This window comes from Notolabrus celidotus, chromosome 12 (assembly GCF_009762535.1).
Source record: "Notolabrus celidotus isolate fNotCel1 chromosome 12, fNotCel1.pri, whole genome shotgun sequence".
Classification (NCBI taxonomy): Eukaryota; Metazoa; Chordata; class Actinopteri; order Labriformes; family Labridae; genus Notolabrus; species Notolabrus celidotus.
This window is the reverse complement of record NC_048283.1, coordinates 35789716-35812251: the sequence shown is the minus strand read 5'-3', so window position 1 is coordinate 35812251 and position 22536 is coordinate 35789716. Positions and strand designations below refer to the sequence as shown.

Genomic DNA, 22536 nt, shown 5'->3' with positions numbered 1-22536 from the left:
AGACAAAGATAACCAGAGTAAACACTAAATGCAGTTTTTAAATGATTTCATTTTTTTAAGGGAAAAAAGTTATCCAAACCCACCTGACCCTGTGTGAAATAGTATTTGCCCCCTAAACCTAATAACTGGTTGTGCCAACCTTGGAGGCAATAACTGCAATCAAGCGTATGAGATAACTAGCGATGGGTCTTTAACATCGCTCTGGAGGAGTTTTGGCCCACTCATCTTTACAGAATTGTTTTCATTAAGCTTAAGCTTGAGGTCTCGAACTGATGGCCAGACATTATCCTTCAGGATTTTCTGTTAGAGATCAGAATTCATGGTTCCATCAGTCACAGGAAGTCGTCCAGGTCCAGAGGCAGCAAAGCAGCCCCAGAACATCACTCTAACACCATCATGTTTGACTGTTGGTATGATGTTCTTTTTATCAACAAACGCTGTGTTGGTTTTAGATTGAGCTCAGCTCAGCTTTCCAAAAAAAATCTGGTTTATCACGGGTTAATTTGTGATTTAACAAGGGGGGGTAGATACTTTTTCACACAGGGTCAGGTGGGTTTGGATCACTTTCTTCCCTTAATAAATAAAATTAAAACTGTATTTAATGTTTACTCTGGTTATATTTGTCTTATATTAAAATTTGTTTGATGATCTGAAACATTTAAGTGTGAAAAATGTACAATAATGTGAGAAATCAGGAAGGGGGCAAATACTTTTTCACAGCACTGTACCTGTCTGAGAATACCTTCAGCGCCCTCATGACAATAAAAACAAAAGCGAGACAGATTCAATGTCCACCAAGACTTTAGGCTGGCTGTCACAAGCATCACACTTACATTGCATCCCTGGTCAGAGGTATGCAAGCCCAAGGTGGCCTTTAGTTTATGAATGCCCAGAATGGCAGCAAAAAAACGGTTTGTTTGACAGTGCTGCATTAGGCCTAACACTCTCAGAGAGAATTTTAGACATTTCCAAAATGTATATTAACACATGATTTCATCATCTGAAGCTAAGATAAAAACTTTCATTTTGAGACTTTGATAAGAATATCGAAATCCCCAGAGTTCTAATACACAATGACAAGGTTCTGAAAAACATGTTTTAATTGTGTTTTCTTCATGTGGTCAACACCGGCATCTAGTGGAGAATATGCGGTACATGTTGTATTGTGTTAAAAGTTCTGTTAGTAATTTTAAACTTCTCACTTGTTATGAAATCTGCATCCCAAGATAATGATAATCATTCATGAGAATTCATCTTTGATGTTTAAGGTACAATATATTTCTCTGTCATAGATTACTTTGATTACGAAGAATTGGGCTTACTTTCACTTATCTTTTAATCCATGACTTGCTTTAATCAAAAATGATGCATTGGTGATAGCTGTGGTGATACGTTTAGATGATCCGGCCTATCTTTCTCTTCTCCTTTTTGTTCAAATTAGTGTCTAAAACTCTGTTTTAAACAACTAAACTAAATCACTATCACCAAGTCATATTCTGGTCTACTACCAGCAATCCTTGCCCAAAGGTATATTTGTCTGTTATTCATCTATGTTCATTATCTGCCATAATCATACTCTATTTATCATTCTATTTACATTAAACTACATATGTTGTAAAGGATTTTGTCTGTATATTCATTTCCAAGCAGGGTGGGTCAATGTGTTTGTAAAGAATTCATAACTGATTAAAATTATTAAACGTTATCAAAGCTAATTATATAGATAATAAAGCGAGATTTTGTCCCAGTTCCTAACCCTGGGTGGTGCCCCATTGATTTATACGAGGAGAATAATGTGAAAAATTTCATTATACTTTAAAAAATATATATTTTCATATTTTTGATATCTTATAAATACCCTGTACAATCTGCTACATGTGCAGTTCTACAAGTTGTTTGCTAACCTTTTTTAGTACTTCTGTCATCCAGGATTTATTTCAAACAAACTCAAAAGACCTTTCAAATGTGTGCCTTGTATGCCCTGTATTCTAAAATTAATAATCTACTTTTTTAAAGATAAGTTTGTTGTTAATGTTACTGTTGCTCTACCAACCTTATTTTCATTTTGCAGGAACATCTTCAACTCCTCATGAACTCTTCTCTCCCACTGTAGCTGTTTCTGGAGCAACTGAAGAACACAACACATTGTTAATCAATCAATCAATCAATCAACCAACCAACCAACCAACCAACCAATCTTTATTTGTATCGCGCCAAATATTATGAACAGAGAACCCAACAACAAGACAGTGTAAGACTCAGGACCTTCAGATTCAAAAGTTCAGTTTTGTCTATTTACCACTAAGTGAAAAGTTGTGCTATTATTCCCAGTTTCTGGCCAAAGCTGTTGTCATGGCAGACATTGTTTTTCCTTAAAATATATTTTCGAGAAATTCATAGTTTTCAGTCACGTGACCCCTGCAGCAGCCTGGAGGGCAGAAAAGAGCATAATAACATGAGGCTTCCATTCATTCAGACATATAAAACAGTCTCCCCCTCCCAAAAGTTCACTGCCAAGCCTCAACACTAAATATAAACCTTCTCCTTAACTTACCTAGAACACTTTATTACCACACTGTCAGGATAAAAGAGTCCAGCTGTGAAAATAGACATTATTAAGCTAGCGTTAGCTGGTCAGCTAGCGGTGTGGACAAGTTACTGCTGGAGTTGTTAACATCGGTTTGCACACACCGACCATGTCAGGAGAACTACATCCACTAGACATTCAGTAATTAAAATATTCTGTGTTTACTTCAACTTACCGTTAATGAAATGTTCAAAGCTCAAAGACCTCTCAGAGTTTTATTTCTCAGATGGTAACCTAAAGGGATATTTCAGTGTTTTTGAAGTGGGGTTGTATGAGTTTTATGTCACTAGTAACTGAATTAGCTCAGCTCGGCTCCTGTAATGAGAAACTACATAAGAAAAAGGACGCAAGCTAGGCTACAGTTTCTGCAGACCAGGTCAGTCCTACCAGGTAATTCAGCTCATTATAAAAGAATCTGACCCGAGCACTCATCTCGGTTTAGGTTTATGCTCTACTTGTGATTTTTCCAGCACTTCACTTTGACATCAGAAAGCCGGTTTGTTTTTGCATTATTTGCGGACTCAACACAGACGTGTTCCTCCGCCTGCAGCTCACTGATCAGCCGTTCAGGTCTGCAGCTTCACAGAGACAAAACCACAACTAAACTTGATAATGAGTGATTCTGACCGCGCCGATGTCATGCCGTTTACTGCGGACGCACATGGACACCTTCATGAGCCGGAGTTTAAGGAGGAAAAGATGATTCAATGCACCGGAGGAAAAAAAAGGAGAAACTTCAGAGCTAAACTGGAGAGCAGGAGAGATCCAGAGTTACCTGGTGGTGCAGGTGTGTAGACTGTGAGCTAATGGTCACAGTTTACACACAATGAGCCGAGAACACTTCATGCTGTCACAGGCAAGACTTCTTTGGGAATTAAGATATACCAGCAGATAAACTAGTGTGGCTAGTATAATTAGTGACATAAAACTCATACAACCCCACTTCAAAAACAATGAAATATCCCTGTAAGAAGCAGAAACAGGGCTTGTCTCCTCATCATATAACTGAAAAACAACTGTCCGGCACTTTTTAGTGTTTAAACACGTAGTTAGCAGCAGAGTCTGGCCATTTCCCCGTAGCAGTAATAAGCTTCTTTTGCCCTCCAGGGGGGCGTTCCACAAGTGTGTGGCGTCAGGTGAAAACTATGAATTAGCCAGAACAACTGGTGTTGACTGACACTGGGCTGACTAAGCCGCTTTACAAGAGGTGAGCACTTTACCAACCTTGCATTGTTATTTATTCAAGTAGCACTAGCAATGCATTGTTGTTGCAATAGAACATAAACCATTGTGCTATTGATTAAAAGTTGTAGTGCAGCATTTTCTCTACTATTACAGAAGCTTATTATAATTGTGTGCCTGGTTAGGTTGTGTGCATGGTCTTTGCTTGTTACACAAACAGACTCGCACAGTAGTGCAACTACAACTCACCTCCAAGTGCTCCTCTTGCAGCTTCTCAGTCTGGCCAGTCTCTTTGTGTGACTGTTGGAGCTGCAACTCAATGGTTTTTGCAATCATGGTCTTCTTGTTGGTAATTTCTGAAGACTTTTTGTTGAGCTGATGGTACAGGGCTTTGGTGAGCTGGTTCATATCCTGGTGGTGGTGGTGGTGGTGGAGGGGGGTTCAGCTGATTGTTACTCACACTTAACAGACATCCATGCAGACTATTTGATTATTTTCTGGTCCTAGTTTCTCACCTCCAGTTTCTCATGTTTCTGATCGATCTCCCCCTGCTTTCTCTGTAAATTGTCTTTTCTTTGTTTCAGCATTTCTTTTTCTTCCCTATATGGATATACTCATATTACTGTTAGAACCCAGGTCTTCCATCTCAATTTTTGCTTCGGTTATTCATTACTTTCTTTATAACATTATGCTTCCATTATTAACACTGGGTAAACAAAATTGCTTTTTAGTCATATACTTATACTATGTATACTCAAGATTACTATGAATAGCATAGTTTTGAATGAATCGCTGACAAACCTTCTCATGCTCTCAGCCTTCTTGATTTGCTCCTCTTCCTCTATCACCTCCTGCAGAGAAGTGAAATTGTGCTTCTGCCCCAGCTCTGAATACAGCTTGGAAATGTGCTGTGAGATTAACTGACTGCAGCCAGAGACAGGAGAGACAAACCTTGTTGGTACAGATGTCAGTCACAACATAATGATTTTTTTGTTTGTGTGTCTGCACCACTTACCAGTCTGTATTTAACTTAGTCAGCCTGGCTTTTTCCTAACAAGCATGCATGCACACCCACAAAGAACAAAAAGAAAAAAAGAGAATAAATCCAATATGAGAACAAGAGACAAATCACAGGCCAGTTCTGCAGATGCCCACTATTCATCACGTTTTCACTTTCATATTATAGAGGAACGTCTCTACAAGGGAATTCACCTGTGTTGGTGCAGAGCCTCCCTTCCTGTCGATCTGTAGAATCAGAGCATGTCCAAGAAGGTCTAACTGTTCTGAACATTCCCTCAGAACAGCAGCCATTCTAAGACTCTGAGTTATGGATAAAGCCATCTGGTGGAAAAAAAGAGGTTAATTGTTAATTGGTCTGAAAACATTTATGGTTACTGTTGAAAACACTCAAAACTGCTTCAAAAGGAAACATATTTTTTTAACAATGTGTAAGCCCCATAAAAAACGACATGTCATATTTCATCATGATTTTCAATCATGTATTTTCAATCCTCCACAGTTTGCACATTAATGCCTACAATTCCAGTACATTATAAATTAATCAAGTACTTCTCATTTGAAGGCCCATGACTGCAAATCCAAGTGAAATTAGAAGCTCTGCATAGGTTCTTTCAAGAAGTGAGTTACAAAGCCACTTATTCATCAGTGTGGTTACCCATTTGTTATCACCATCTGGTGATGATATGCCTTTGGGAACATGCCAACTACAAGACAATTCTGGTGTAGCAAGTTGTTAGCCTCCTATAACTTCCGGCCAAAACAATTCTCTCCAGGCATTGCTTTTGTTTGAATGCCAATACTGTTGTTTCCTGATTTTTTAAATACCCCCAGTAGTACATATTAATCTGGCTGGTGAGTCTCAGTTCAACAATACAGTCATGGCCAAAAGTTTTGAGAATGACATAACTATTAATTTTCACAAAGTCTGCTGTTTCAGTTTTTATGACAATTTGCATATACTCCAGAATGTTATGAGGAGTGATCAGCTCAACTGAAATTAATTGCAAAGTCCCTCTTTGCCTTGAAAATGAACTTTATCACCAAAAACACATTTCCACTGCATTTCAGCCCTGCCACAAAAGGACCAGCTAACATCATTTCAATGACACACAGGTGTCACACACATTAACACAGGTGTGGGTGTTGAGGACAAGGCTGGCGATCAATCTGTCATGATTGAGTGACTGGACACTTTAAAATGAAGATGGTGCATGACACCATTGTTCCTCATCTGTTAGCCATGGTTACCTGCAAGGAAACACGTGCAGCCATCATTGCATTGCACAAAAAGGGCCTAACAGGGAAGTTTATAGCAGCGAGTAAGATTGCACCTCAGTCAACCGTCTATCCAATTATCAAGAACTTCAAGGAGAGAGGTTCAATTGTTGCCAAACAGGCTCCAGGGCGCCCAAGAAAGTCCAGCAAGCGCCAGGACCGTCTCCTGAAGGTGTTACAGCTGCGGGATCGGGCCACCACCAGTGCAGAGCTTGCTCAGGAATGGCAGCAGGCAGGTGTGAGTGCATCTGCACGCACAGTGAGGCGAAGACTTTTGGAGGAAGGCCTGGTGTCAAGAGGGCAGCAAAGAAGCCACTTCTCTCCAGTAAAAACATCAGGGACAGACTGATATTCTGCAGAAGGTACAGGGACTGGACTGCTGAGTACTGGGGTAAAGTCATTTTCTCTGATGAATCCCCTTTCCGATTGTTTGGGGCATCTGGAGGAAGGCTTGTTCGGAGAAGACGAGGTGAGCGCTACCATCAGTCCTGTCTCTTGCCAACAGTGAAGCATCCTGAGACCATTCATGTGTGGGGTTGCTTTTCGGTCAAGGGAGTGGGCTCTCTCACAATCTTGCCTAAAAACACAGCCATGAATAAAGAATGGTACCAGAACGTCCTCCTAGAGCAACTTCTCCCAACCATCCAAGGGCAGTTTGGTGATGAAGAATGCCTTTTCCAGCATGATGGAGCACCTTGCCATAAAGCAAAAGTCATAACAAAATGGCTCGGGGAACAAAACATTAAGATTTTGGGCCCTTGGCCAGGAAACTCCCCAGATCTTGTTCTCCCATTGAGAACTTGTGGTCAATCCTCAAGAGGCGGGTGGACAATCAAAAACCCACAAATTCTGACAAACTCCAAGCATTGATTATGCAAGAATGGACTGCCATCAGTCAGGATTTGGTCCAAAAGTTGATTGACAGCATGCCAGGGAGAATTGCAGAGGTCTTGAAAAAGAAGGGTCAACACTGCAAATATTGACTTATTGCATGAATTCTGTGTAATTCTCAATAAAAGCATTTGATACTTATGAAATGCTTCTAATTGTATTTCATTATACCATAGAAACATCTGACAAAAACACCTAAAAACCCTGAAGCAGCAGACTTTGTGAAAATGTAATACTTGTATCATTCTCAAAACTTTTGGCCATGACTGTAGATAACATTAATCAGAGGCTTCGCTTTGGCCTTTGCCTCAAGCAAAGCAAGCAGTTTGTTGCACAGGTTGAAATTTTGATCTAGAATGGAATGTTAGCTGCAATTGCACACTGATATAAATTTACAGAGATAACTAAATCGTTTTTAGATTACCACTGATGAGAATGAGGATGTCATTGCAGCCCAGTATTTGCTCTATTTGTATGTGTGTGTACTTTTCAAAAAAGAAGCTGTGATTCATTTGATTTAGCAGCTTGTAACAGTAGTCTTCTTTATAACCCATCGTGAATGTGTCCATACGTCACAGGCCTGATTTGCACAATCTACCCGGGACTTCAGCCCGCGGTCGAAACGCAGACAACAATGGGGGCACAGGAACCTTTTAGTTGCGGGAAAAGTAGTTCTGGGGGCTAAAAGATCCCAGCAATGGAATATTAAATAAGTGTCACAAGAGTTAAGTGAATGACCCGGATGACGGCACAAACCACCACTAACACACAGAGACACAGACACACCTACACACAAACAAACTTCTTTTTCCTCCTGTTTGTGAGAAGTGCCATTACTGTGATGTATTTTGATCGAGCACTCAGTGCTCGATTGGGTTTGTCTGTTGTGATCAGATGTTGGCTTGTGATTGTTTGTTGTTTCTATAACTAGTAAGAAAGAAAGGACAACGGCTACCGGCAGTCTCGTCTCTGTGTCTTTATATTATAAATAAGTGTTTGTATTAAATAATAGGGCCAAACGATTTATTGTTTCCTGATAGAAATTGCGATTTCAGACAACACGATCATGTGATTGCCAAAGCTGCGTTTTTTTGCAGCGCTCCTGACTGACCCATGATCTGTTGTGTCAACTATTTTACACATACATGCCATCTCCCTTCCATCCTGCCAAGCTCACCAATCAGAAGCGGCATGCTACTCGTGGACAGGTCACGCTAACCAATCCGCTAACCTGCTCCTCATGCTTCGTAACATTAACATGTTTGGAATGGCTTGAGTGTACCAAGAAGCGGAGAGAAACAGCTCATCGGTCATTTGGGAGTATTTCGGGTTTGAGGCTGCAGACATGCACCAGAATCAGGTACTGTGCAAAAACCTGTTGCGCTAAAGTTGCAACATCCAGCAAATACACTAGTGTTGTAGTACTCGAGACCGGTCTTGGTCTCTACACCGCTTATTTAAGGCTTCGGTCTCGTCTCGGAATCGAAAGCATTTTTACCCGGTCTTGACTCGGTCTCTGATTGGGCGGACTCCATATTTAATCTCAAGACTGTTCGAGACCACCACTGATGCTCTCTGTGTCCCTGTCATTACTGTGATGAGAGGAAGGCCCGGCCACCCTCTTTCTCAATTCATTAATTTTTTCCTTTTGTGGTGCTACAGTGAGTGACACTCCCCCTGCACTCGGGCATTAATGAATAGAGACAGAAGACAGGAGGAGAGACTGTGTGCCCTCTCACAGCACGTCAAAGAAAGGTAACAAAGTCAAAACCAAACCTTGTTTGTTGCTGTCAACTGTATTTAAAGCAAACTTAAATAAAATAAACAGAAGTGTGTGTGTGTGTGTGTGTGTGTGTGTGTGTGTGTGTGTGTGTGTGTGTGTGTGTCTGTGTCTGTGTGTGTGTGTGTGTGTGTGTGTGTGTGTGTGTGTGTGTGTGTTAATTTATTTCACTGAAGCTTGATTTGAAGAAAATCGTGAATCCAATTGAAATCGCAATATCTGCCAGAAAAATTGAATTAGATCTTTTCCTAAAATCGTTAAGCCCTGCATTCAGGAGTGAGATCTCTACAAGAAGGTCCACATATAACACAAACTACACGTGTCAGATAACAGAGTTACGGAGTGACGAGATACAGTACGGTGAGAAGCTAGCCTGGATGGTAACGGCTAATTGCAACTGAAGAAATGGAACAGTTCAAATCGCCTTCACTGCTGATAATCAATGGTAACAATGCTGGAAATTGGCACAGATGGGAACAGCGTTTTTGCCTGTTGTGGCCTCAGGAGGAAATTAAAAGGTAGGAGGTTAAATAAGCAATTATTCTTCACATCATAGGCAAAGATGCATTAGAAGTGTACAACACACTCACTGTTACTCCAACTGGTGAAAATGTGACAATGGAAGATATACTCAGGGCTTTTAAAGACTATTGCAGCCCACTAACATCTATAGACAGATTCATCACAGAGCTACGGCAGAAAAGCAAAGACTGAGTTTGGCATAGGTGAAAATGACATGCTGAGATAAATTTGTGTCTTTTTTTTAATCTTTTTTATTTTATTCCCTGTAAGGTGACCTTGGGTGACTTGAAAGGCGCCTCCAAATAAAATGTATTATTATTATTTATTATTATATTGTTCAGCATAACTGATTCTCACCTTAAACAGACTTGGGATGTAAGGATACACTCAACCCACCATTCGATTTGAATCCCGATTTTTGGTTCACGATATGATTCAATTCCGATTCTCATGAAAACTGGATTGAACTCAAAATTTAAATAACTATTATTTTATTTTAATTCTCAGTTATGGACAGTTGACAGTTTTAAGGTGTGTTGTAACCACAGACTGTATAAAATATGGACGTAGTATCCGTGACGTCACCCATCTGTTTCTGAAGCGCTGTTTTGAGGCCAATCGTCGGCCGCAGCCATATTGCTGCTGTTAAACGATTGTGACAAAGCTGCGGGCTTTTAGCCTCCTAGCCAATAGCTACAGTGTTCCCGCCTGTCAATCAAGTCAGCTGTGTCTCTCATTGGAAGACTCATAATCTCAATATCTTCAAAATTGCCAAGTTCGAAAAAATTTCAACCCCCGTACAGTGTGTGCCGATCGAGAAATTAGCTATCCAGACTACATTCGTCTTTTGAACGAGGCTGTATACATGTTTATTTCTGCTGTAAATATAGTATTTTTTCGAATTGGTGTGTATGTGGTTTCCGGTTCTTCCGGAGCCAGCGAAAAGCGGATCCACGATGAAATTCAGTTTTTAGCACTTCCGCATTGGACTCATATTTTTAGACCGGAGGTTGCCGCTTGGTTGTAGCTCAAATAAACCACTGCACACTAAAATCATCGTACAAAAATACCTTGTTGGAAAATTTCAGAACAATTATAGAGAAATGGAAAGTGAACAATTCCAAAATGAAATTATTAAATATTAAAACAAATAAGGTAAATCTATCGGCTGCGCAGTGCGCATCTAAACCTGAAAAAATGAAACTTAACAGTTCTGCAGCATACTCAGTGAGGATTCAAGCACAGAAGTAATGGAATACTATCCAATGAGCAGAAATTCCACCACAGAAAGGCTCTGTGACCTGTTGTTTGTATGTGGTTCTCACTATGCTGGATCCAGCTGATCCTGCCTGCTCTGCGCTGCGCTACGCTCTCAACTCGTGTCCTGTGGACCATGGCGCTAGCCCTCGGATGGAGCAAACACGCTCTGCAGCCGCAACGTGGTGCACACACATCCTGTGGACTCCCGCAGTCAGACTACAACATGTGGATTTACTGCAATAGGAAAACTGAACAGAATCATATTTTGGACTCACAGTGTCCAGTTTTCTCCTTCTTATTGAGGAAAAATAAGCATAACGCGGTCAGGTGTCAGTCGGGAGCGCAACCGGGTCAGAATAAGTCCAGCGGCGGGGAAAAAAAGCGCTCGTGGAGACCTGTCACTCAGCTGCAGCCCCCAGCTAAACGTCTCCGCTGTGAGCAACACCTTCAGTCAGCTGATTCTGAAACATGCTTTAACTTAAACACCTCCACTCAGAGTGATGAGAGAGCAGCAAGAGACTTAATGATGCTGAACAAGTGGAGAATAATGTAGATGGCGCCTTCTACTGTTTAAAAATAATATCCAGATACAAATGTTGTTGAATCGATTTTAATCCACCCTTATTTGTATTGATTTTTTACCGTCTTGCGATATATCGTTACATCTAACAGCTTAACACTACACAGAGCTATAGAAATATGCAGAGCAACAGAGCAATCTAAGACACAAATACAAGCAATGCAGACCACACAAGCTATACATGAGGTTCCTGTGGATTCTATTTAGAAAGAAAAAAGGCCAAAGGAGAACAGGTGCATGGAACAAAAACAGCAAGAAACATGTAGTAACTAGCAATTGTCAAAAAATTGGTAGAAAGCATGAACCACCCCAGTGCCCAGCTTATGGAGTAGTATGCCACAAATGTGGAAAGAACAATCATTTCTCCAAGGCGTGTTGAACAACCAGCACCAATGCAAGCAATTATAAAACTAAGATTGCCAACTGTACAGAAAGGGAAGTTGATACCTTATACAACGGGCAACTGAAGAGTGACACAGGGACTGCTGCGGGCCTGACTAAGGACAGTAAATGGCATACAGTTGCCTGCATCAGAGTCATGGATATAAAACTCAGGCTTGACACAGGCTTTGACGCAAAGGTGCTACCCATGTCCGCCTTCCAGCAGCTGCCAGGTTCCCTGCAGCTGCAACCTACTGAAACAGTGTTCATTGCTTTTGGAGGAGCTTGCTTACCCTCAGAAGGCATTGTATCCCTGGAATGCAAGACAAACCAGCTTACAGCTACACTTGGCTTCCATGTGACTAGTCAGACTGAAACACCAATCCTGGGTGAGACAGCATGTGTGGATGTAAACCTGATAAAGAAGTTAAAAACGGCTAAGCCTGTAGTTAGGACTGTGAAGAAGTGGACGGAGGAGTCAAAAGAGGAGTTACAAGCCTGCTTTGATTGCACTGATTGGAGTGTTTTTGAAGCTGCATCAGAAAACCTCAACGAACTCACTGACACTGACTTCATACATCAGCTTCTGTGAGGACATGTGTGTGCAGACCAGGACCTTCTGCACATACAACAACAACAAGCCCTGGTTCGCACCTCAACTTAGAAAGCTGTGTCAGGCCAAAGAAGAGGCCTACAGGAGTGGGGACCGGGACCTGTTCAAGCAAACAAAAGACTGGCGGACGACCTGAACAGCTTCTACTGCAGGTTTTCACACCCCACAACTTAACACTCTGATCTACCTGGTCCCCCCACAACCCCCTCCCCACCCCCCTCTGACCTGCGCTAACGATCTGTGAAGATGAGGTAATTCAGCTCTTCCAGAGACAAAAGACCAAGAAGGCTCCAGGACCAGACAATGTGTCCTGCCTGAGAGTCTGTGCTGAGCAGCTGGCCCCCATCTTCACAAAGATCTTCAACACATCACTGGAGCTATGTGAAGTGCCCTCATGCTTCTCTACACCAATGACTGCACCTCAGGGGACCCTTCGGTGAAACTCCTGAAGTTTATAGCTGATGTTATAGTTATAATTATTATATTTTTATTTTCATTATATTTTTATTCTATTTGTATTCCTTATTCCTTATGCCTTGTACAAAGAGAGCACAGTTTACTAAAGTCAAATTCCTTGTGTGTTCGAAAGCATACCTGGCCAATAAAGCTGATTCTGAGTCTGAGAGCACAGACACTCACAACGAAGTTGCTGAGGCAAACAAAACCGCCGAACGCCAAAGCGGAACTAAACAAAACCAGGGGTTCAGCTCGCCTGTCTGGTGGTGAAGCTTTCAGCAGAGTGTCTGCCCCCTGGTGGCTGGCTGCAGTATAGGACAAAAAAATCTGTCTCCCCCATTCATTTGAATTGGGGAGCAGTCAAACTTTAAAAAATAAAATCATCGTCATACAAATGTTTCTCACATCCGTATGCTGTGGTGATATGTAGTTAGTATTTGACTGTTTTGTGTCCAAGGCCTCTTTTTCCAGAAAAGTTTATTTTTTGTTAGTTATTAGAGTTTCAAAAACGGGGTTTTACTTCCGGCTACTTTATTAGCCTAAACGTTTGACTGATGTGTGACTTCATTTCAATGCATAAAACGCAAAACCATGATGATCGATTGAATTTAACTGTGCTACTACAGTGTTCTGTGGCATTTGAGCTGGCTGTATCATTGAGCATATATCAACATCGAGAAAAACAACAAGTGCACATACAATCCTGAGGTTCATTTTAAAAGTTGCAGTATGGACATTGTTTTGATGATGTTTTAATGATGTTTTAATGATGAATGGTTTTTTTTATTCCCTGTAAAAGGTGACCTTTGGTGACTTGAAAGGTGCCTCCAAATAAAATGTATTATTATTATTATCATTATTATTATTATTATTATTATTATTATTATTATTATTATTATTACTACTATATTGTTGGGCAGCCTGTGTCGTGTATTATCCCGAAATATTCAGCTATAGAGACAATAACAACTCATATTTTTGTAAATGATGAATCCACACAGCCCAAAATATGAACTGGCCGCAGTTTGTGACTCTACAAAAGATCAGACACTAACTTTATGGGTGGATGCATATTTCTGCATATTTTTGTCTGCCGAGTTATTATTCTGAGATTTTTGAGTCCCAAACCGTTGTCAGCTCATATTTTGGACTTTTCTCCTACAATATTTACAGATATATGACTTGTTATAGCCTAGTCTATGAAGCTGAATAACAGGTGGATTCATATTTCGGCAGACAGAAAAATTGCTGCATCCACCCATAGTTATTTTTCTGATTCTTTGGAGTCACAAACGGTTGTCAGCTCATATTTTGGACTGTCCTGCATGCAAAATTTACAAATAAGCAGTGGTGTAAAGGAACGTACTTAAGTAGGTTTTGAGAGTATCTATACTTTACTTGAGTTTCTATATTTTTTTGCAACTTTCACTTTTACTTCACTACATTAAAAAGAAAAGAATGATACTTTTACTCCACGACATTTATATTGTCACCGTCATGACACGTTACAAAATAAAATGTGAATATAATTGTCTCATGTTGTATGGATTATCGGGACTATGCGTGTTCATCTCAGTGAGACCATACAGCCTGCGATTATTCGTCAGTCTCAAGTTGCATGATGGAAACAGCCTCGTCCACTGGTGATAGTGGAGATACCGTCACACCTCCACCTGCTAGTTGTGCGTCAGGAGAAGACAGACACATGTGGCCATATCTAAAAAACCTGTGAGCTTTAGTCGGGATGAAAGATTCATCCTACAGGATGAAGTGCCTCCTGTTTTTGCCAAAAAACACAGAAATAATGGCTTTCCAAAACTCACCGTCAAACCTAATAAAACACATTGCGGTAAAAGAATGAACTAATCAGTAATAAGTATGGATACCATATTGTCAATACTGAAATCGTTCCCTTCTGTCTGCAAGCTGTCTGTGAAGATGAACACCTCTACCTGCCTCTGCAGCCTGTGAGTGACCATTTAGCATTGCAGGCAGTGGCGGAGCCAGTGGTGGCCAGGGGTGGGCATGTCCACCTCTGAAAACTGATTGGCCACCCCGTGCCAGCCAGAAATTCTTAAACATGATTGGCTATTTGCCATTGTGACGGAGTGGCACCGTCGCCAACAGCGCAACGCGCACACACCGACAAACACATGCACCAAACTTTTCCCGTCCCTAACAGCACTTCATTCATTCCGGTTCACACGCCACCATCCTTTTCCCCTCTCCGTTCAGAGTTTCTTAGGGGGCACACTTTGAAGCTCTATCAGTGAGTACAAGTTTCCAAGTTGTGCTCATTTAGAGTCTACTGCAGGAAGAATAATTCAGGTGAAGGAATCACAGGATCACAGCCATCTACAAAAATATATGCAAAGACGAACAAAGACACAGTCTCACGTCGAACTCACGCAAATAAAATTCCCATTCCCACAAGTCTCAATCCATAAACATAACTACGCCACGGACTCTAATGGTTAATTGGAGTCCTGTGACTGAAACATTACACACGTGAGTGTCGGGTAACATTTTGTTCTGTGTTTGTCTAAAACAACAGGTTACTCTGTGTCTGTGTGAGGAAATAGCCCTATATATTTAGTAAGTAGTAGTAGTAGTGGTGCTTTCTTAAGTGCTGCCTAACAGCACATTTCAGACCTACACGTTTTCACAACGGCAAAAAGTGACGAACATCAGGTGAAGTGTGACCTGGCGTGGAGTTCAATAATGTTTTTCAATAGTGATTATAAAATACATCGCAGAGCAACACTGCCTTTGTCTTTTCAGAGCTGTAGTTTTGTAGATGTCTGTGATCCTGTGATTCCTTTACCTGAGTATTCTTTCTACAGTAGACTCTAAATGAGACACGACTTGAAAACACCACACTGTTCCCACAGCTCCACGTAAACCGTCTAAAAGGTGTATTTTAACACAGTTCTGTGGGTTAGATCGTCACTGTTAGAAAGTATTTACCTGTCACAGAGTAAGGTGTAGTAGTGTGCTGCAGTGAAGAGGTTGATAAGGCCGTAGATTGGAGAAAACTTTCACTAAACATGGTTCAGTATTGACTGAAGGAAACCAGTTGTTTAAGGTGAGCACAGACCAACATGTTCCCTGGCTGTGACCTGGATGATGACGTGTGTGATCGATACCTGTCAGAATCACTAAACTGAAGTGAGCTCTGTGGCTCACAAACTTAGGTTGATATAATCATATTTTGCTCTCGTGGGAACGAATCCAACTCTGCTTCAGTTTGAAAATACTTTATTTTTACATATTTAATGACTTTCATTGGTAGCTGCGATGCACAGCTCACTTATCCAACCATTGTTGCTGCAGTAAATGTGAGATGAGACCCGAGAATCGCTGTTAATATGTTTGTGAATGTGTGGTGAATCTTGTGTCTGAAGCAGAGCACAGCGCCTGCCTGTAAGTAAATACAACACAGCTTGATCACGGAAACCAGTTAGCGTAGAAACCAGTAGGGCGATAACTCCGGCTCGGGCTCAACCAGGTCGTGTCCGGACTGTGCAAACCAAGCGCATCTGGTGTGCACCCTATATACATGTATGGTGGCCAAAAGTGGCCACATACCCGTGGTTAATTCATCTTTCTGTTTTTTCTAAATTATTGTGTTTGAATTAGGTATGGGAAATGTTTGTGTTATTTTTTGGATTGTGTGTAAGGTTAATCAACTTGAAATTACTTTAATGGCTACGTTTACATGAGACTTTTAATTCAGAATTAAAATTAAATCCTCTTTAAAAAGATTAAAAATGACCATGTAAACACCTTATTCCAAATGAAAAGGATCATTCCGAATTAAACTTAAATCCGAAGTAAGTTGCTGGTTTATTCTGATTTTAAATGCAAATTGAATAATTCCTCTATCATGTATACGTTCATTCTGCTTTAAATTAATTCCGGTCGTTCTGCGCATGCTCGTTCCTTTGTCCTGTCATGATGACGCACATATTTTGCACTGGCGGGCACATATTTCAGACTGAGGTAGAGCAGCTGTTGCACTAACCGACTTTGATTCGCCAAAGTACGGTCTTCCGCCTCCCTTCTCAGGTCCTCTATCTCTCTTCTCCTCCTCAGCTGATGAAAGTGAAGCAGTACGTTTGTGTCTAGCTGCTTCTTCAAAACTATAATCAAAATCAAAGTGAAAATTGCACTTATTGTGTGGTCTTCTATGTTGTAACCGAAAATGAAAGAAGCAGGAACTGGAGTCGGTTTTCTTCCGATAAACGTAAATACGTCACGCCCGCCCCTGTCCAATCAGAATCCTTCCCAACCCCCAGACCTTAAGCGGAATTAAATAAAGACGATTAAACGTGTTATCAATGTAAACCTCAATTCAGAATTACTATTTCCATGTAAACACGAAGGAGAATACTTTAATTCTGAATTATTTAATTCTGAATACTTAATTCCGAATTAAAAAAACAACATGTAACAGTGGCCAATGTTGGGTTATAATTGTTTGATTTCGAACGCCCAGTGGGAGGGGCTACACCCTTTAAAAGAGGGCCAGATTTGGCTCTCTTGGCAGTTGAGCCAAGTTACTGAGCAGGTAACGTTGCTGTGTGTTTTTGTTTGAAGAACAACCGCTGTTTTGTTTTGTTTTTGTCAAGTGAGTAATCGTAATACTCAGACAGAACTTACGAGAACAATTGTAAATGATCTTTGTTTTTCACTTTGTAAATATCTTTCTTGCATTGCACTGGGGAGGCCGGCAATAAAACTATCAAAATTAAGTTTTCCAACTACGCCTGGGTTTTTTTCCCCACATTATTCTGAGTCTGGAAGGAGAACCCTGTGACAGCCATGCCCAAGGCATTACTGATATTCAAATCAGCTATTGCATTACAGCAAGCTGCAGGGACAGTAGTTTCTGTGGATTTGAATGTTATTTTTGTTGATGCTTTGACTTTGGACAATCATTTAAGCGTTCAGTTCAGCAGATTTAAATGTTGACACTCTGTCGAGTTACATTTTTAATGTTAAAGTAAGAAATCTACAAAAATGTAACTTTTGTTAAATTATTGTATGAAAATAAGTTTAAGTAGATGTGATTATTGGAAGTAACCCTCCTAGGTTTGTTTTCCACACCTGCCCAACCCTTCAACAGTCAGTGCGCCAGTTTGGCCACCCAGGTCAAAACTGTGTGGCTCCGCCCCTGATTGCAGGGCTTGTCTTCAGCCCACAAAGAGCACAACTGAACTCTCACAATTTTGAAAACCAACTTCTGCTGAAGATGAACTGCAAATTTGTGGACTTTACTTAAGGAGGGGAGGGAGCAGGGGGAGAAAAGGATGGAGCACAAGGAGTATGAGGGAGGGGGCAAGAGGAGAGGGAGGGAGAGAGGGAGCAAGAGGTGAAGGAGGGAGGAAGGGAGAGAGCAAGAGGAGAAGGGATTTGAGGGATGGAGGAAGAATGAAACTTAATAAAGCTTGTGAGAAAAAAAATTATTTCTAGATGTTTTGTTTCTTTATGCTTTGACTTTTGATGTGTAAGTTCATTTAATTTGAGCTACTTTAAGACTTTTACTCAAGTGTTTTTTCAATGGGTGACTTTCACTTTTACCTGAGTAGATTTCCAGTAAGATCTTTACTTTTACTCAAGTATGGCTTTCAAGTACTTTATACACCACTGCAAATAAGTGACTTTTAATAGTCTGTGAAGCTTAATAACAGGTGGATGCATATTTCAGCAGACATAGCTGATTTAAAATAGGTTATCATTACACGTCTGCCGAATGTCTACACAACTGTTTAATGAAACCATGTGATTTTAGTTGCTTGTTAACCTGTCGGTGTTGATATATGCTAAATGATACAGTAGGCTCAATTACCACAGAACACTCAAGTAACATATTTAATTCAATCGATCATCATGGTTTCGCGTTTTCTGCATTGAAATGAAGTCACACATCAGTCAAACGTTTAGGCTAATAAAATGCTTATTCTATAAGTTCTAATCAAAAGATGACACAAAAAGAGACTTTACTTTCGGGTCATTGCTTATCACTATTTAGCCCCACAAATAAGAATTCTATCGGTTTTAAACTGTACATTGCCATGGACTGCTGGCTCTACTATGAGCGGTGCGCATTCCCGCCAGGTGCATGCTATTCTCGGCACAACAACGGCAGTGTAGCTGGATGAAAAGATGTCTTACATAATTAGACTTCATATCAGCATGTCAACCAGAATTTCACATTGAAAGCCCAGCGTTTGTGCTCACCAGAAGGTATTAAGCTACAATTTTTTTTCTTCCAACAAAGATGATACTGTCATCAAAAGTCAATGGACAACTTAAACTATAGCATATAGTATAGTTGATAGTAGACCACGCAGGGAACTCACTCAGTCAATATCAAGTCATTCTGATGTGGATTTTCAAAATAAAAGCCAGCTAAAATTGCTATGTAATATCATTTCTCCCTGATTTCAGATTAGGATTATTCAAAAACCACCTGATATCTCAAGACCATTTCACTTCAAGTTGATAGTAGACCACCCCAGGATGTTACCCAGAGAATATCAAGTCATTCTGATGTGGACTTTCAAAATAAAGTAAATCTAAAATTCCTAATCTTGGATCATTTCTAATTTATTTCAGATGAGGATTATTCAAAAACTACCTGATATCACAAAGCCAATTCACTTCAGGTTGATAGTGGACAACCCCAGGATGTCACTCAGTAATTATCAAGTCATTCTGATGTGGATTTCCAAAATAAAAGATATGTAAAATTGCTATGAAATATAATTTCTCCCTGATTTTAAATTAGGATTATTCAAAAACTACTTGATATCACAAAGCCATTTCACTTCAGGTTGATAGTAGACCACATCAGGATGTCACTCTGTAAATATCAAGTCATTCTGATGTGGATTTTCAAAATAAAAGAAATCTAAGATTGCTAATCTTGGATCATTTCTACTTTATTTCAGATGAGGATTATTCATAAAGCACCTGATATCACAAGACCATTTCACTTCAGGTTGATAGTAGACCACCCCAGGATATCACTCAGTAAATATCAAGTCATTCTGATGTGGATTTCAAAATTAAAGCCTGCTAAAATTGCTATGAAACATAATTTCTCCATGATTCCAGATTAGAATTATTTGAAAACTACCTGATATCACAAGACCATTTAGATAGTAGACCACCCCGGGATGTCACACAGTAATTCACAAGTCATTTTGATGTGGATTTTTAAAATTAACATAAACATAATTTCACCCTGATTTCAGACTTGATATTTACTGAGTGACATCCTAAGGTGTTCTACTATCAGCCTGAAGTGGTTTTTGAATAATGCTAATGTGAAATTGGGTAGAAATTATATTACATAGCAAATTTAGCGGGCTTTAATTTTGAAAATCCACATCAGAATGACTTGATATTTACTGAGTGACTTCCTAGGGTGGTCCACTATCAACCTGAAGTGAAATGGTAGCGTGATATCAGGTGGTTTTTGAATAATGCTAATGTGAAATTAGGGAGAAATTATGTTACATAGCAAATTAAGCGGGCTTTAATTTTGAAAATCCACATCAGTATGACTTGATATTTACTGAGTGACATCCTGAGGTCTTCTACTATCAACCTGAAGTGAAATGGTTGCGTGATATCAGGTAACTTTTGAATAATCCTGATCTGAAATCAGGGAAAAAAATATATTACATAGCAAATTTAGCGCTATAATTTTGAAAATTCACATTAGAATGACTTGATATTTACTGAGTGACATCCTGAGGTGTTCTACTATCAACCTGAAGTGAAATGGTTGCGTGATATCAGGTGGTTTTTGAATAATGCTAATGTGAAATTGGGGAGAAATTATATTACATAGCAAATTTAGCGGGCTTTAATTTTGAAAATCCACATCAGTATGACTTGATATTTACTGAGTGACATCCTGAGGTCTTCTACTATCAACCTGAAGTGAAATGGTTGCTGATATCAGATAGCTTTTGAATAATCCTAATCTGAAATCAGGGAAAAATTATGTTACATAGCAATCTTAGCGCACTTTAATTTTGAAAATCCACATCAGAATGACTGTGGTTTTCTAACAATCCTCATCTGAAATCAATGGATATTTAGCTAAAATAAGCCATTATTGAGGGCTTTAATTTTGAATATCCACACCAGAGTTGCGTTTGTGACATTCTTGTATTAATGTATTCATTAAAGCATTAATTATATCGGTTAAAGTCACCAGAACGTTGCTTTCTTTAACATCAGTTCTTTCACCCGCTAAACAAGACGGCGGCTGGCTTGACTGCGATTTTTGAAGTGGAGGCTGGCTTGACACCAGTATATACTGCTGGCTCTTTGAGCAGTTGACACATCCGACGCCGCGTTCTCATCCATTGTAAATACACAGTCACAAAATCAGTTCAATAGTTCGCCAAGCAAAAGTTAAGTCAGCGCAAAGTCTTATGTCAGTCCGCTTTAACAACCAATGCATTGGACTTCGACAGAGTCATGTGTGCACACATTTTTAAATGCCATAAACAGTGTAGCGCTCCACGTACCTCTCCAAACGCTGCGTTGGGCGCCTTGCGGTGATTTGGGTACGATGCTCCCCAGGCTTAGCCGTAGCACGGGTCCAAAGATGAATGCAACCGAAGTCCTGCCGGCTGAAATCCTCGCAGCTCTCCGATCCTTCCGAAGCTCCAAAACGTCCTCCACCAACGATAGCCGCTGACAGCTCCACTTTCCTCGTGCCTCCTCTGTGACGTGCCAAACGCACCAGAGGGTTTACAAACAAAGTTCCAAATAGCACGGTTTTTGACAATATAGAAGCTTAGTCTCGCACTAAAGCTGCTGGTGTGTTTTGATATCTCCCGGTAATGACTTGGCTGACGCGTTGTACTGTCATATGTTTGTCGATACAATACCTTTTGCTGTAGTTGTTGAAATAACAATTCTTAGGCGTAACTCTGCTTTGCAGCACAATACAAACCATTTATTTGGATCACCGTAAGAAGTGTTAGGCAGCGTCCACAAGTTTCTCATTCACTGAACTAACAAACATTTTAGACGCGGTTCTCCATGCCGCCTGCCGACGCAGCGTCATAGCGTCACCGCCAACGTGACAACGTTACAATCGGGTCAAGACACACATCTGATACCTAGGCAGTGACGTACTTTTATACCTGTGCCCTTAATCAGCAAAACGATGACACCCAGTGGCACAATAAACAATGTGTTTCACAGCTTGACCCAAAACATGAATATGGCTCTTACAGTCGCATTATGCTGTGAAACTAGAATGGCAGAGGAAACATGAATAGAAACGGTAACTTACTGTGGTTCTCTCCCTCTCTTCTCTCACTCTGTGTTCCAAATACATAAAAAAACACTTCGGTTTTGAGCAGAGCACGGCAGCCTATAGCCGTTGTGTTTAGTGTTTAACAACTGACATGTCACCATAGTAACAAATACGGTGTTTTTTTTTCTTCCTTTTTTTTGCCAAAACTTTATTGTCAAGGTGATGATGACATTTTGGTGCATTCTTACTTTTAGTACTAACATATCGTTGCTCTAATCCGTTGTGGTAGCCTCGGGTCGATAAAAGTGGATTTAATTGCATTAGAAATGTACTTACAACTCATTAAAAAAGTGTTTATTAAATTTGCACTGCCTGTGTAGGTTACTTAGTAAAAATGGGCTATAAGGGACCATCAGTATCACTCATTCATTCACATTCACACAGTGGGAGTAATTAAGGACTCAACTGTTATTATCTTATTACTATTTTTAGTGCTTTTATTCATCTTAGACTTTTATCTTTACTTTTTTATTGTCTTAACTATTCATGTGTTATCTTTTATTTACTTATTTCTTAACTATTTCCCTTTGTTTATTTATATACATTTTATTGCAATTGGTGTGCATTAGTGCCTTGCATATCCATTTCTGCTTCATGTTTAGTCATGATATATTAGATTTTTTTATTTTTTTATTAT

The 22536-nt window shown here is 40.1% G+C and overlaps 1 protein-coding gene across 2 annotated transcripts in view; it reads right to left on the bottom strand.

The window, feature by feature from the left end:
• The window catches only part of iqcg (IQ motif containing G), a 41272-nt gene extending 19268 nt beyond the window's left edge, over positions 1 to 22004 (bottom strand). The window contains exons 1-8 of one of the 2 annotated variants that reach the window (XM_034698774.1): positions 21876 to 22004; positions 21100 to 21297; positions 4982 to 5110; positions 4785 to 4819; positions 4571 to 4693; positions 4285 to 4369; positions 4019 to 4180; positions 2054 to 2128 (exon numbers count right to left, since the gene is read on the bottom strand). In XM_034698774.1, the coding sequence (XP_034554665.1) occupies positions 2054 to 2128; positions 4019 to 4180; positions 4285 to 4369; positions 4571 to 4693; positions 4785 to 4819; positions 4982 to 5110 (609 nt within the window). In that variant the 5' untranslated portion in view covers positions 21100 to 21297; positions 21876 to 22004. Of the gene's footprint in view, positions 1 to 2053; positions 2129 to 4018; positions 4181 to 4284; positions 4370 to 4570; positions 4694 to 4784; positions 4820 to 4981; positions 5111 to 21099; positions 21298 to 21530; positions 21658 to 21875 lie in introns of those variants that run through there. The other variant, XM_034698775.1, reaches the window with a different exon arrangement.
• Positions 22005 to 22536: the final 532 nt, after the last annotated feature.